Genomic DNA, 15291 nt, shown 5'->3' on the forward strand with positions numbered 1-15291 from the left:
TAGGGGGATGTCTGACTGATGGCTTAGGCCCGCTCCCCCTGGGGAGCTGGCATTCAGACATCCTTAGCGCTGCCGCCGAGGTAGGAGAGGCTCTTGCCACCGCTGCTGTGCTTGCCAGCCGTGAGCCTGGCTCAGGGCTTCTGGCTGAGTGGCGCTCCCCCTGTGGAAGCGCACTGACCACAAGGGGGCAGCTCCTGCATTGATTATCTGCCCCCCGTGGTCAGTGCGCATCATAGTGACCAGTCATTTCGCTGCTCTGTCGATTTGCATATTAACCTTTTATTATATAGGATAGGATAGTAAAACCATGCTCCAGTACTATCAAGTGGGTGTAAAGGTACTGTAGGCATCTCAGTAGTCTCCTGTCACTACCCCTTGACCTGCTGACTCTTTGACTATTAACTGTTGACATATATTATGTCATCGCACTAACCATGAGATAGGGAATGCAAATATTGGTCCCTGAATTCAGCAGATGAGGCAAGAGGTTCATGAGTGCACAGTTAGCTGGAACCATTAAGCAGGGACTTCCAGTGTGGGATTTCCCTCTACTCCTAAATCCAATCACTCTCCACTGTACCATAGCATCCCCTTTGAAACACTGCTGGCGAGATGGCAGATACTGTGTATTTGCTTCTCTGACATCTCAGGGGATGCTACTTTAAATGTATGTTAATGTAAGAAACATTCAAACCTGTAAAGAATATTTGTGAGTTTATTTGAGCCAAACTGTGGATGGACAATTGCTGGGAAACAGAATCTCAACGTATTGAGATAATGCTCCAGAGACTGGCAGTTTCACATCTTGTTTTATACATTACAATGAAAGGAAGACACATAAGTGGGTTACATGAAATCCACTGGTAATAGATTAGGTGGGTGAAAGCAAAGTGGGGAAACCTCTGGGATCGGATAAAAGTAAAATGATAGACATATACTTCTTTTACTTAAGTGGGTGCAGGATAGTTAACAGTCAACAATTAACGGGATAACAATGAGGGGACTTGTGGTCTTCACAGAGCAGTGCCTGTGCTTTGAGGTCCGGGAAAAGGAAAATTACTTTGACATTCCAATAGTATGTTATTTTAGATGCAAAAAGACAATAGGCTCAGTTAAGGTAAAGATTGACCTTTGTCAGGGAAGATACTGGCCTAGGTATGACTACCCACCATAAACTACTTTTTTATTACAAAGTTTCAATTTCAGACCATTCTTCTAGTTACTTTAGGTCTCTGAGTTTGCCAGGCTGCCATTCAGGCCTTCCCTGAGCTTGTCAGGTTAGCATGTGGCCCCTTTTTGTCCACATATACATACATTCTAGCTTTCCAAGTGCCTTTTTTTTTTTTGGTTGCTGTTTCTAAATCAAATATCTTCCTATGTTTTCATGTGGAAACTGAGGTCTGCATAAAGTTATAAAAAATTTTAATAATAAGCCACACAGAATAATAGTGCAAAGTGTATTACAATATAAATGTGACCTAAAGTGCAGACACTTAAAATAAACATTTACTTTGCAATTCCCTTATTTGTTTTTTCTAGAATTTAAATGAGACTCTTGGAACCAGATTTTTTATTTTTATTTTTTTTAAATATATTTTATTGATTTTTTACAGAGAGGAAGGGAGAGGGACAGAGAGTCAGAAACATCAATGGGAGAGAAACATCGATCAGCTGCCTCTTGCACACCCCCACTGGGGTTGTGCCCGAAACCAAGGTACATGCCCTTGACCGGAATCGAACCTGGGACCTTTCCATCCACAGGCCGACATTCTATCCACTGAGCCAAACCGGCCAGGGCTGGAACCAGATTTTAAAACAAACTAAAAACTGTCCTTAAAGAGCCTTAGCTAACATCTTTTTGTTTCTTTCCTAAAGTTCCCATCCAAGGTTTTCAAAATTATTCTCCTAAACTCAGAGGTTTGGGAAGTGGCATGGTGCTGGCTCCACAGTTAGTTAACAAGAATGGAAACACTTCACACTTCATTGGAAAGCTATAAAAGCATGTTCCAGGTCATTAAGTGAGGCTGTTAAAAGGAATTGCTTGCTGCATTTGGGTAGTGGGATTAAGAATTATTTTATTTTATTTTTTTTTTTACAATTTTCACACTTTAAACAAATTGTGAGGGTAAGAAAAATTTAAAAAATATGTTTTTATTGATTTCAGAGAAAGCAAAGAAGAGGAAGAGAGAGATCGAAAAATCAATTGGCTGCCTCTTGCATACCCTCTACTGGGGTTTGAGCCTGCAACCTGGGCATGTACCCTGACTGGGAATCAAACCGGCAACCTCCTGGTGCATGGGAAGTCACTCAACTAACTAAGCCACACTAGCTGGGCAAGGAGTAAGAAAATTTTATCTACCCTTCTAGATTCTTCTGGCTGGCCTAATAAGTCAACAATAGACAGATTAACAATGGAAAGTAATTAAATTTAATTACATACTTATGTATAGGAACCCTCCACACACAAGAGAGTCAGAGACCCCAATATACAGAAAAGTAGTATGAGGCATATATGGCATTCTGAGCCACGGAATGAGGTCAGGTGCCTGGGTCTTCGGAGGGGAGAAAGGTCACTTGCAGGACAGTAAGAAGAGCAGATGTTTAGCAGTTAGAGGTTTGCCCTGCCATAGAGATAGGTAATAAAAAGTTATTTCTGATAATAACTCTTATTATGGGCAAGGCCCCTAACTTAGATTCTTTAACAAAGAAGTAAAAGTTTCTCTTGGGCCCCCAGCGTCTCTATTGCCTTCAGATTAAAATAATCTATGTGCCAAAGTAGCATATCTTGAGGGGCCTGTTCTGAATTCTTTCAATATAAAAATAAATTTCAAATGCACAGAATGAAATTAATTACATTTCTTGATTCATGGCACACTCTTATCATTGGTCTATGCATGGTCTCTTTTCTTTATGTTATTTTTATATGCTAATGGACATCTACTGAAACCAGTGCCAAACCAAGAACTACTACCATTTTCACTTGACTCTCTATCCCAGCTCTCTGCCTTTCACATAGGTTACTTCTCTCTTAAATTTGCTGTTGGCCATTCTGTTATCAGTGGGGTGTTCTCTGTGTCCCCACCTGTTGCTGGTGGAAGTGGAGCTCCTGGGATGCCATGGGAGCAAGAATTTCCTGAGGCCCCTGGGAGAGGATGAAGTATCGTGGAAAAGTTTCTGTGGAATTAAACCTCTGGGTTTCCAAGGTCCCATCTCCCTCGATCTCACTATGGAAAAAGTCCCATTTTGTCTTCAGCAGGACTAAGATCAAAGCCCCTGCCCAGAGCCTCCATTCCATATTGAAGCACAGACCAGTGCAACTACCTGAGCTTGTGTGCCCAGCTGCAGTCCATTGTGTGTGGAGTCTGCATGGCCATGGACCATACAGATTCTAGGGCCACCTGACTATGGAGGGAGCGTGGGAGCGTGCAAGCAAGCAGGAACCAAGCAAGAGAAATAAAAGAGAGAATTCCTTTGTTTGGGGATTATGTAGTCCCAAATTTTTGTGGGCTTGCATTAGGGTCCACCCTCATAGATATGATCTTTGTCCCAGGTTAGACTGACAGACAAGCAACCCACCCCTACATCATTCCAACTTCACTGCACATGCACCCATTTTCCTTCCCCTGATTAAAAGATACATGCAACCCTGTGTTCACTGCAACATTATTTACAACTTGAGGCCAGGTGCATGAAATTCGTGCACTGGGGGCGGGTGTGTGTGTGTGTGTGTGTGTGTGTGTGTGTGTGTCTTGCAGCCCAGCCTGTGCCCTCTCACAGTCTGGGATCCATAGGGGGATGTAGCAGTGCACCAAGCAGAAGGTGGCCAGGGAGGAGCTCGAATCGGGGCCAGGTGTCGCACCGCTTGCGCCCATCCCGTCCTGCTGCGCCTGCTGCCACCACTCGGTAGTGCTGCTGTACTTATCAGCTGTGAGCCCAGCTTCTGGCTGAGTGGTGCTCCCCCTGTGGGAGTGCACTGATCACCAGGGGGCAGCTCCTGCGTTGAGCATCTGCCCCTTGGTGGTTAGTGTGCATCATAGCGACCGGTCGTTCCGCCATAATGGCTGCTTAGGCTTTTATTATATAGATAGCCAAGATATGGAAGCAATCTAGATGTTCATCAAGAGATGAATAAAGGAGGTGTGGTACATATAGACAATGGAATATTTATTATTCAGCAATAAAAAAGAATGAACGCTTGCCATTTGTGACAATGAAATGCAGAAATTAAACTGGAACGCGTTGTTCTCCTCTGGGCAGGATGCAAAGGTGATTTCCTGGATTCTTGTCCAGGTGGATTTGAAGAATGAAGCCACGGACAAAAGGTGGTATAGGAAAAGGTGGAAATTTATTGAGTAACAAGTAGAATCCCACATGGGGAGGGGGAGAGAGACCCACCAAGTCCTTCTTTCTTAAGGTTTATAAAGACTGCAGTTCTTTGTGTCCTGATATCCCCTGACTGGTCACTATAATGGCTTCAGAGCTCAAAACCCACATAGGGTTCCCTTCTTTTTCTCCTTTTTGTTTATCTATTCCCTGTGGCCTTTTTCTTTATTCTGTAAATGGGTGGCTTCCTCTCCTTTATTCTGTAAAAGTATACCTTTTGGCAGCTCCCTTATTCTGTGTATACCTTTCAGCAGCTCCCAGCTTTGCAGCCCTGTGATTCTCCCTCATGAACGCCCTAATTCCTAAAACTTCCTAAACCTGCCTATGTTATCCCTAGAAACTACCTTCAACAACATGGATGTATCTAGAGGGTATTGTGCTAAATGAAAAGTCAGACAGACAGACAAATACTGTATAATCTCTTATATGTGGAATGTAAAAAAATAAATGAATAAGCAAAATACTGAAATAGACCCATAGACAGAGAAAAAGGAGATGGTTGCCTAGGGGGAGGGTGTGGTAGGATGGGAATATAAAAAATAAATAAATTAAAAAAACAGTAGGTATGGTCAGTCTTTTTAATTTTAGCTATTCTAATAGGTGTGTATTTCATTGGGTTCTAATTTGCATTTCTGTAATGGCTAATGATGTAGAGCATCTTTTCATGTGCTTATTTTCCATTTGCATATCTTTGGTAAAGTATGTAGTCAAACTTTTGCCCACTTTTTTTTTAATAGAGAATATCATCTTTTCTTTTCTCTCTCTCTCTTTTTTTTATTTCTTAAAGCATTACAAAGAGTATTACACATGTCTCCTTTTTTCTCCCCCTTGACATTCCCCCAGCTTCCCCCAACCCCCAGTGTCTTGTGTCCATTAGTTATTCTCATATGCATGCATATAAGTCCTTCAGTTGATCTCCTACTCCCCCCAACCCTCCCCAGGGTTCCAACTATAGTTTGACATTCTGCTCAATGCTGCTCTGCCTCTGTATCCTTTTTTGTTCATCAGTCTATAATGTTTCTTGTTATCCGTAAATGAGTGAGTTCATGTGGTATTTTTCTCAGCTTCCCAGGGGCCGTCTCAGTCTCACAGGGGCCGTCCCCGCCTCACAGGGGCCGCCTCAACCTCACAGGGGCCGTTGCAAGCTCACCGAGGCCGTCGCAAGCTCACGGGGACCGTCTCAACCTCACCGGGGCCAATTCAATCTCACCGGGGCCGTCTCAACTGCACTGGGGCCGTCTCAGCCTCACCGGGGCCGTCCCATCCTCACATGGGCCGTCTAAACCTCACAGGGGCCTTCTCAACCTCACATGGGCCGTTTCAGCCTCACTGGGGTCGTTTCAACCACACTGGGACCGTTTTGACCTCACCGGGGCCGTCTCGACCTCACGGGTGCTGTGCCCACTTTTATTACGTTTTTTTCTATTGGGTTTTGAGAGTTCTTTAGGTAGGCAAGATACAAGTGTACTATTGGACTTATCATTTCCTTCTCAGTCTTTCAAAAAGCAGATGTTTTTAATTTTGATGAATTCTCATTTACCAAATTTACCTTAGGGATTGTGCTTTTGATATTATATATATACGAAATCTTTGTATAACCCAAGGTCACAAATACCTTTTCTTCTACTTTTATAGTTTTAAGCTTTTACATTTTGTACTGTTCCATTTTGAGTTGATTTTTAAAAAATCCTCACCTAAGCATGTTTTTATTGATTTTAGAGAGGAAAGAGAAACATTGATGTGAGAGAGGTACATTGATCTGTTGCCCCTGTGCCAACTGGGGACAGAACCTGAAACCTAGGTATGTGCCCTGACTGGGAATCAAACCTGCAACCTTTTGGTGTATGGGACATTCCAACTGAGTCATCCAGCTAGGGCCATTTTGAGTTGACTTTTATATGTGGTGCCAAGGTATTGATCAAAGTTACTTTTTTTTTTTTAATATATGGCTATCTACTGGTTCTGTATCATTTCTTCAAAAGTGGCCCTTTCTGTCTATATAACTTTGTACAAAAGTTATCCATACATGTGTGAGTCAATTTTTACACTATATTTTGTTCCACTGACCCATTTGTCTGTCTTGAATACTGTAGCTTTATAACGTCTTTTATTTTTTTAAATCCTCTAACTAGCACCCAAAATAAAAACATCTTCCATGATCATATATTAGGCCCCCTTAACTCCCCCACACCCCTTTGCTCTGGTAACCACCACACTGTTGTCTCTGTCCATGAGTTTCAGTTTTATATCCCACATATGAGTAAAATCATGATTCTTAGCTTTTTCTGATGGACTTATTTCACTCAGCATAATATTCTCAAGGTCCACCTATGTTGTCCCAAATGGCAGTACTTCATCTTTTCTTTAGCTGAGTAGTATTCCATTATATATATACCACATCTTCTTTATCCATTCCTCTATTAAAGGACACTTTGTCTACATGTTTTGGTCACCATGAAAAATGCTGCAATGAACATAGGGGTGTATATCTTTGCAAATACATGTTTTTGAGTTTTTCAGGTAGATACCCAGGAAAGGGACTGTTATATGATAACTCTATTCTTAGTTTCTTGAGGAACCACCAGACTGTTTTTCCATAGTGGCTACATTCCCACCAGCAGTGAATGAGGGTTTCCTTTCTCCACAGCCTCTCCACTTATTACCTATCTTGTTGGTAATAGCCATTCTAACAGGTGTGAGGTGGGATCTCATTATAGTTTTGATTTGCATTTCCCGGCCTAATAGCTAGTGAAGTTGAACATTCTTTTCATATATCTGTTGACCGTCTGTATGTCTTCTTGAGAGGTGTCTGTTCAGATCCCCTGCCCATTCTTTAATTGGATTTTGTTTGGTGTTGAATTTTATGAGTTCTTTATATATTTTGGATATTAAACTTTTGCTGGAGCTGTTGTTTGCAAATATCATCTCCCATTAGGTCAGTTGCCTTTTTGTTTTTGGTTTCTTTAAATGTGCAGAAGCTTTTGTTGATATAGTCCCATTCATTTATTTTTGCCTTTACTTCCCTTGTCTTGGAATCAAATTCACAAAATGTTCTGTATGACCAAGGTCCATAAGTTTAGTACCTATGTTTTCTTTTTTCCAACTTATTGTTTCAGATCTAGTTCTTTGATCCATTTTGAATTAATTTTTGTACAATGGGGACAAACTGTAGTCTAGTTTCATTATTTTGCATGTGGCTTTCCAATTTTCCAAGTAGCATTTATTGAAGAGGTTTTCTTTTCTTTTCTTGGCTCCTTTGTTGAAAATTATCTGCCCATATACATGTGGTTTAATTACTGGGCTCTCAAATCTGTTCCATTGATCTGTGGGGTTTCCGGCCAGTACCATGCTGTTTTATCATTGCTCTGTAGTAAAATTTGAAGTCAGGTAGTGTGATATATATCCAGCCCTGTTCTTTTTTCTCAGGATCGCTTTGGCTGTTCAAGGTCTTTTGTAGTTCCATACAAATCTGATTTTTTTTGTTCTATTTCTTTTTAAAAAATGACATTGAGCCGTAACCGGTTTGGCTCAGTGGATCCAGCGTCGGCCTGCGGACTGAAAGGTCCCAAGTTCGATTCTGGTCAAGGGCATGTATCTTGGTTGCGGACACATCCCCAGTCGGGGGTGTGCAGGAGGCAGCTGATCGATGTTTCTCTCTCATCGATGTTTCTGACTCTCTATCCCTCTCCCTTCCTCTCTGTAAAAAATCAATAAAATATATTTTTTAAAAAATGACATTGAAATTTTGATGGGGATTACATTAAATCTGTATATTGCTTTGGATAAGTAATATGGCCATTTTAACTATGTTAATTTTTCTCATCCATGAACATAGAATATCTTTCATTTCATTCTTTTTCAATATATTTTAATAATGTTTTGTAGTTTTCAGTACATAGGTCTTTCCCAACCTTTGTTATATAATGTCTTAAAAGTCTGTGTTATTCCTCTTTTACAAGTTGTTTTGGCTGTTAGAGATCATTTGCATTTCCATATGAGTATTAGAATCAGGTTGTCAATTTACAAAAAGCATTTTGGGGCTTTTTACTGGAATTGTGTTGAGTCTATTGATCAATTTAAGAAGAATTGACATCTTAATACTGAATTTCTTGACTCACGAACATTGTACAACTCTCCATTTATATAGGTTTACCTTCTCTCAGCAGTGTTTTAGTTTTCAGGTTTGTACACTTTGTACAGGTTTGTACATTTTGTCAGATTTACCCCTAAGTAGTTATTTTTATGCCATTTTAACAGTATTTTTATAGAAAAACAATTTATTTTATATATTTATCTTGTATGCAGCAACTTTGCTAAATTCACTTATTGTAGCAGATGTAAACTACCTCCTATCTTTCCATTTCAAAGTACAGTTTGATTCTGTCACAACCTGATGGTCTTTGGGTATTTACCATACCCCATTAGTCATCATCATAATCCTAGGAAATCAAAATGACAAATTTATCATCAGTTCTCCTGAGCATATACTTTTTTTTTTAAATTTTTGCTAAAAGTATTACAAAGGGTATTACATAAGTGCCCTTTTTATCCCCCCCACCCTTCACAAACCCCTGCCCTCCCTTACCCGCCAGTGTCTTATGTCCATTAGTTAGAGCATATACTTTCTTGATGGCAAGATCAGTTCCAAATGGGCCATGCTTTTAATAATTGTGTTTTTAGAGAGGAAAATATTTGATTCATCCACTGATTAGCAGCTATCAGCATAATTTTAGAACCAGGAGAAATGCAGAATTTTAGGCCTCACTCTGGACCTACTAAACCATAATCTGCATTTTAACACATTCCTCAGATAATTAGTTTATATGCATATTAAAGTCTGAGTAGCATTGTTTCCTATTGACAAAAAGTATCATGTAGATCCTTTACTTCTGGATAGACCTGAAACCCTAGGTTTGTCTATAATTACAGAAAGGAGTTTCAAGCCATTTTCCTATGTGATGAACATTACGGCTATTCTGACCATTGCTAGATTGTTTCAAGAAAGAATAGATTTATGTGTTTGTCTTTTTACAGAATCTATTGATCTATTATCAGAATTGAGAAGGAAGCTATATGACCCAAGTAGAGATCTAAGATAAATAGTACTTTAATCACAATTTCATTCCCAAGAACCTGGGGAGTACTCTGGTTTTTCTTGTCTCCATTACACTTTATTCATTCACCTTCATAACCACATCCAATACCTTATTACCCTAATTGCCCCTCCAAATTCTTTCTGACCACAATCAGCCACCTTTTCAGTCCTCTCATTCTAATAATTCCCACACCTGTTCTTTGAACTTACCAGGATTGCTGGTCAGTCTCCTTCCTTTCCTCCCATCTCTCTGTTTTCACCTTCTTCCCTACCTAGCTACTCTACTCTCATGACAATATTGTCTACTTCCTTGCCTACAAGTCCAAACACAGATCATTCTGTCAGGTTTCTCTGTTCCTATATTAATTGCCTTAACGACCTAAAAGTAAAAAACAAAACTAAAATTCAGAAGAAAACAGAGATGGTTATCTTTATGACATTGAGGATTTCTCAAGACACAAAAAGCACTAAACCAACCATGAAGATGAATAGGCAACACAGAATAGGAAAAACCCAAGTGGCCAATAAATACAGAGAAAGATCACCAACCTCAATAACAATCAGAGAGCTACAAATTAAAAAAATATCAAAATATCATTTCAAACCCATCAGATTGGCTCTATGGTCCAATAACATCAAATACTGGCAAGGATATGGGGCAAGAGAGAGACTCATATATTGTTGGTGGGAAACTCAATTGGTACAAGCACTTTACTGAACAATTTTGTAATACCCGTTACAACTGAAATGTATCTCACTTTCCAACAGTTCTACTTGTAGTGATGTCCTAGAGAAGGCTTCACACATTCCCAAAAATATTTTTCCCAGTGCTATTTTAGTGAAAGGTGAGAAAAATCTAACTGTACTTCAGAAAGGAAAAAGCTGTAGCTGTGATCTTTTATTTCCTTAAAAAGGCAAAACCAAAGCAAATCTGACATAAAGAAAACAAAATGTTAATATTTGTTCAACCTACTGGTGGGGACTCAGTTATATATTATAGCTTATACTTATTTATCTTAAATACTACATACATTTAAAAATTAAGTGTGACACAGAAAGCAATATTGTCCTTAACATTTACAGCAGGTTAGTAATTATTTTAAGTATCATTATCCAATTGACCTCAATTCACAAAACATTAGTACTGATGCTGTTTACAAATAATTCTTTGTAACCTACCACTGAGTAAAATTCAAAGCTGTTATTTCTTCCATACTGGAAATTATCCTATAAATTACTGAGCCCTCTAATGTTGACTCAAAATCAGGGAGTGAAAAGGCAACAAAATGGACTGCTTTCTAGATCTACCGTAATCTCAATAGTTATTAACTTTTAATGTCCTTAACTTTAAGTACTTCTACCATAACAGACATATAAACACCAAGACACCCGAAACTCTTTGGGGAAAATAAAGGGAGGCTCATGTAATCCTGAAGCTTGTCCTGCCTTTCTGTTCCAGACCACCACCCTTCCCATGGACTCCAGGTTAAGAGTCTCTTTTAGATGCTATCAAGTTAGTAATCATAGTAAACATTTATAAACAACCTACTTTTTTTCAACATTGTTCCTAAGGCCTTTACATTTATTATCTCCCTTCATCCTCATAAATACTCTCTTAGGTCAAAGGAGTTTATGTCTATTAACCCACTTTATCCTTTTAAGTACTTTTAGGTCCATAGCATTCTTATTCCTATTTTTCAGATAACCAAACTGAGGCATACAGAGGGTAAGTAATTTGCTTAGTTAATTAGCTAGTATGTGGTGAAGCCAAGATTAAAATTCAGTTAGGCTCCAGGGCATGCACACTTAATCAAGAACCTGTGTGCCTAATTGATGGACAGTCAATTAGAAAAGGTTTTGCTTGAAGGTTATAAACATTTAAAAAATGAGATTGAAAGAAAAAAAAGGATAGACGCAGGGTCTCCAAAGCATTTTTTATCTTTTATTCCTTGCCAAACATGAAAAAAAAGGATAGACGCAGGGTCTCCAAAGCATTTTTTATCTTTTATTCCTTGCCAAACATAAAAAAAAAACCCAACAAACTACTGTGATATTCTATTGCTTGCTTTGAAAATTAATTTTATTTTGCATTGCTCATGCCTTTAAGATGAAGGTTTCTTTGTAATATAACAATCAGTGCACTTTTTCTTTTGACTTCTTTATTAAGTTGGTTGCATAAAAGATATGTTCTCATACTGACAATTCTTGTCATGAATAAAATCAACAAAAATAAGGCAGTAGCAAGACATGCTTCACAAATAAACAATCAAGTGGTAAGAATACAAAATCTGGCCTGTACAACAAAAAGATTAGGAAACAAAATGTGAATAAGCCCTGGATTCAAAATATACCTAAAGACACAAAAAGCACAATCCATAAAGATAAATAGGCAATACAGAATAGGGGAAACCTAAGGGGCCATTAAATACAAAGAAAGATCACCAACCTCAATAGCAATCAGAGAAATACAAATTAAAAACATCAAAGATTCCTTGTTTATGATGCATAATTTCTTTATCAACCATTTGTGAAATAAGAATGAATGTTAAGAAATATGAAATCCGAATTGCATTTATTTTACAATATCAATGCTAAATTCAATAACAACTTCATTGAATCTAAATATTAAAGGTTTCAAAAATAAAAGGCAATCTTAATTTTTTTAACCATATGAATAGGGTCTGCCAAAAAAAGTGCATTATTTTATTCTACTTGCAAGAAGAATAGGTCTCAACCTGCAGTTAAGTGGCATGAGCAACAAAGGACAACAAATATCACTAAGAGTAATGCCCATAAATATAAAAATATCTAGTTGAACCATGTTCTTTCTGCTTATATAGCAAGTCTATTAAACAATCAGCATAATGGAAGCTTACATCTTATGAGACAGAATTATTCATTTAACACACACCTATTAAAAATTTTCAACCCCACTCCCAGAACATTTTAGCACACCTATTAAGTACTGTAGGTCATTTAGAAAAACAAATAAAACATACACCCAGTCTTTGCAATTAAAAATTTTCCATACATATAAACAATGTCCAGATATAAATTCTCAACTAAATATGTTTTTTTCTAAATATGATTTATGTAATCAAGGCTTTCTTAAAGATAGGTCTTAGGTATATGATCTGTACAAACTGACAGTAGTGTATATTCCAAATAGATTTTTCTTCCTATTATGATATGACAATATAACTCTTTTCTGAGTGAAGATATATGTTAAGCTTAAGGTGTAAACACTCTGGAAGGCAAACAAGTTAGTGAAGAAATTAATGTTCATTTAAAATGTGTATCATCTCATAATAGGCCCTGAATTTTCAAATTTACATGTACGAATACATTTACATCTTAAATTTCTGGGAAAGGTACAGGCTTTGTGTAAAAAAGCAGCAAAATTTTAAACCCACCAATTTATTGAAAAAGCCATTACTTTTATTAGAAACACATAATGCTTCTCAAGATGTTGACAACAGGTCATAGTAGAGACGTATATTTTATACAGTGTACTTCTCCCTTAAATTATATTCCAGTAGGTGGAACACCTCCTTGGGTATTAGAAGCAGAAGTATTTGATGGACTGTGTAAGTTGGTCTCCTTGTACACAAACCATGCATTTCCTCCCCAAAGTATCATATTCAGAAAGCCAAAGATCTAAGAAAGAGAAAAATAAACATGAAGATCTAATATCTACTTAAATATTCATACCCATCTTAGTTTTCCTTAAATCCTTAACATTTCCAGGCAGTATACCATCATTTCATTTGAAGTTTAAATTACATATGACATGGAATAAAAAATACTTTATATTTAAACGCCAAATTTGAATATATAATGACTTATTCCCAATGAAAAAAGCTAAATCTCTAAGTTTGTAACATATAAAGCCATGACTAAAAATAAATCTTATTTTTGCATGCTCACTACTATAAAAAATAGGATTAAATTTGAGAGCGTAACTAAATCCCTCCTTTAAGTTGCCTTTGTGTATTTTTTCCTACTTCCCTACTTTATACCCCCTACTACCTACCATCTTTCCTACTCCAACAATAGGTAGAAGAGAAAAGGAGTCAGAAGAACTTTATTTCACATCTTACATTAGTCTCTGGTATAAATTTGGTAAGAAGTCTCAAAGATGAATAAACTGAAGCTGCCCTATTTTTCACATTTTTTCCCTAAATTCAAGAAATATAAATATGTTCCTATATTTATAAAAAGAATATGAAGTAAGAGTGGGATAAGAAGCTTGAGAGTACTATCATATTACTGAAGGCAAAGCTTTATACCTTTTTGTATATTTGCATACAAAAACATTTCTGAAACTGTCCATTTCAGATATTATCAATCGGTGTAAGTGCAAAAAAGGTGACTTTTCGATTACAAAGTTATAAAGCAAAAATTTGGCCAAATTGCTTTATAAGGCAGTGCTAACTTCATCCAACACTTCCTTAAAAAGACACGAAGACGTTCCTAAACATAATATACTCCATATAACATTATATTTAATTATATATTGATCTGAATTTTGGTAAAATAGAGGACTGAAGAATATGTACATTTATGTAGACTTAATTTTTTAGGTTATTTATTAAGCCAGAAAAGTATTACTTTCATACTCAGAGCAAGTAAGATTAGAGAACGAGTTATAAAGTCAGATCTAGTTCAAACCTTGGTTTGCCAACTTGGGTGAACTAACAGGAGCTACATTTTTTCCCAGTTGTAAAGTGAAGATAATAGTGCCACCTCCCACATTCCCTTAGATTGTTGGATCACGTAAGATATGAGTGTAATGCCCTTAGTGTAACACCTGACATACTGACTTAATAAATGCTAGTGACTATTATAAATACCTATCAGGTAAAAGTCTTGCCTAGTCAATTTTAATGATAAAAAAGACTCAATTATGATCTTGTTCAAACCCATTTTCTAACTTTTCTCACAAACTTTTCTTTGTTGTTATAAAGGTAAAGATTATATGGTAACCAGGATTCTGACAGTTTACTAAAAATAAAACCCAACACATCTAGAAATTATTAAAAGCTATTGTTTTCTTAAATTATTAGGTAAGGTTTTTCAATAAGCGAAATGAAATATCTTATAAATACTGCATACATACCACAGATACATTTAGGGATCCCATACTAGTCACAGAGCCAAAATAACACTTCAATTCTGAAGAATGACAGGGTGCAAGTTCCTGGACAATACTGTGACTGGTAGCTGTTTTAATATCTGTAAGAGCTTTAGCCCAGGCTGAAGTGCTCACCAGCCACAAGAATGTGACAACAAGAGTAACAACAAAGTCCTAAATTAAAAAGAAGTATGAATTAATAATGAACAGTAAATTTAAAAATACTAAATTTAAATCCATAATGAAGGAATTGAGATTACATCAAATCCCATGGTACTGAGAAATGGCCTTCATGTACACTTTATAAAAAAGGGCACAGTCAACATAATAAACATTGCTGTTTATTATTACTAGCCCAAAGCCTGAGCAACAACACTAAATAAGACTCAATCATCTCTTTAGGAGTGAAAGATATTTACATTAGAAATCAAGGTTTGCCCTAGCCAGTTTGGCTCAGTGGATGGAGCGTCGGCCTGCGGACTGAAGGGTCCCAGGTTCGATTCCGGTCTGGGGCATGTACCTTGGTTGCGGGCATATGCCCAGCGGGGGGTGTGCAGGAGGCAGCTGATCGGTGTTTCTCTCTCATTGATGTTTCTCACTATCTATCCCTCTCCCTTCCTTTCTGTGGAAAAATCAATAAAACATATTAAAAAAAAAAAAAAAGAAATCAAGGTTTTAC

The 15291-nt window shown here is 37.5% G+C and overlaps 1 protein-coding gene across 1 annotated transcript in view; it reads right to left on the reverse strand.

Annotated features, from left to right (window-relative positions):
• Positions 1-11400: 11400 nt before the first annotated feature.
• SYPL1 (synaptophysin like 1) overlaps positions 11401-15291 on the reverse strand; it is a 29366-nt gene continuing 25475 nt past the window's right edge. The window contains exons 4-5 of the mRNA XM_070424640.1: positions 14598-14786; positions 11401-13135 (exon numbers count right to left, since the gene is read on the reverse strand). Of these exons, the coding sequence (XP_070280741.1) occupies positions 13004-13135; positions 14598-14786 (321 nt within the window). The 3' untranslated portion in view covers positions 11401-13003. The remainder of the gene's footprint in view (positions 13136-14597; positions 14787-15291) is intronic.

The sequence above is a fragment of the Myotis yumanensis genome, unplaced genomic scaffold (assembly GCF_028538775.1).
Source record: "Myotis yumanensis isolate MYYU_CA2020_CCGP unplaced genomic scaffold, mMyoYum1.0.hap1 SCAF_9, whole genome shotgun sequence".
Lineage (NCBI taxonomy): Eukaryota > Metazoa > Chordata > Mammalia > Chiroptera > Vespertilionidae > Myotis > Myotis yumanensis.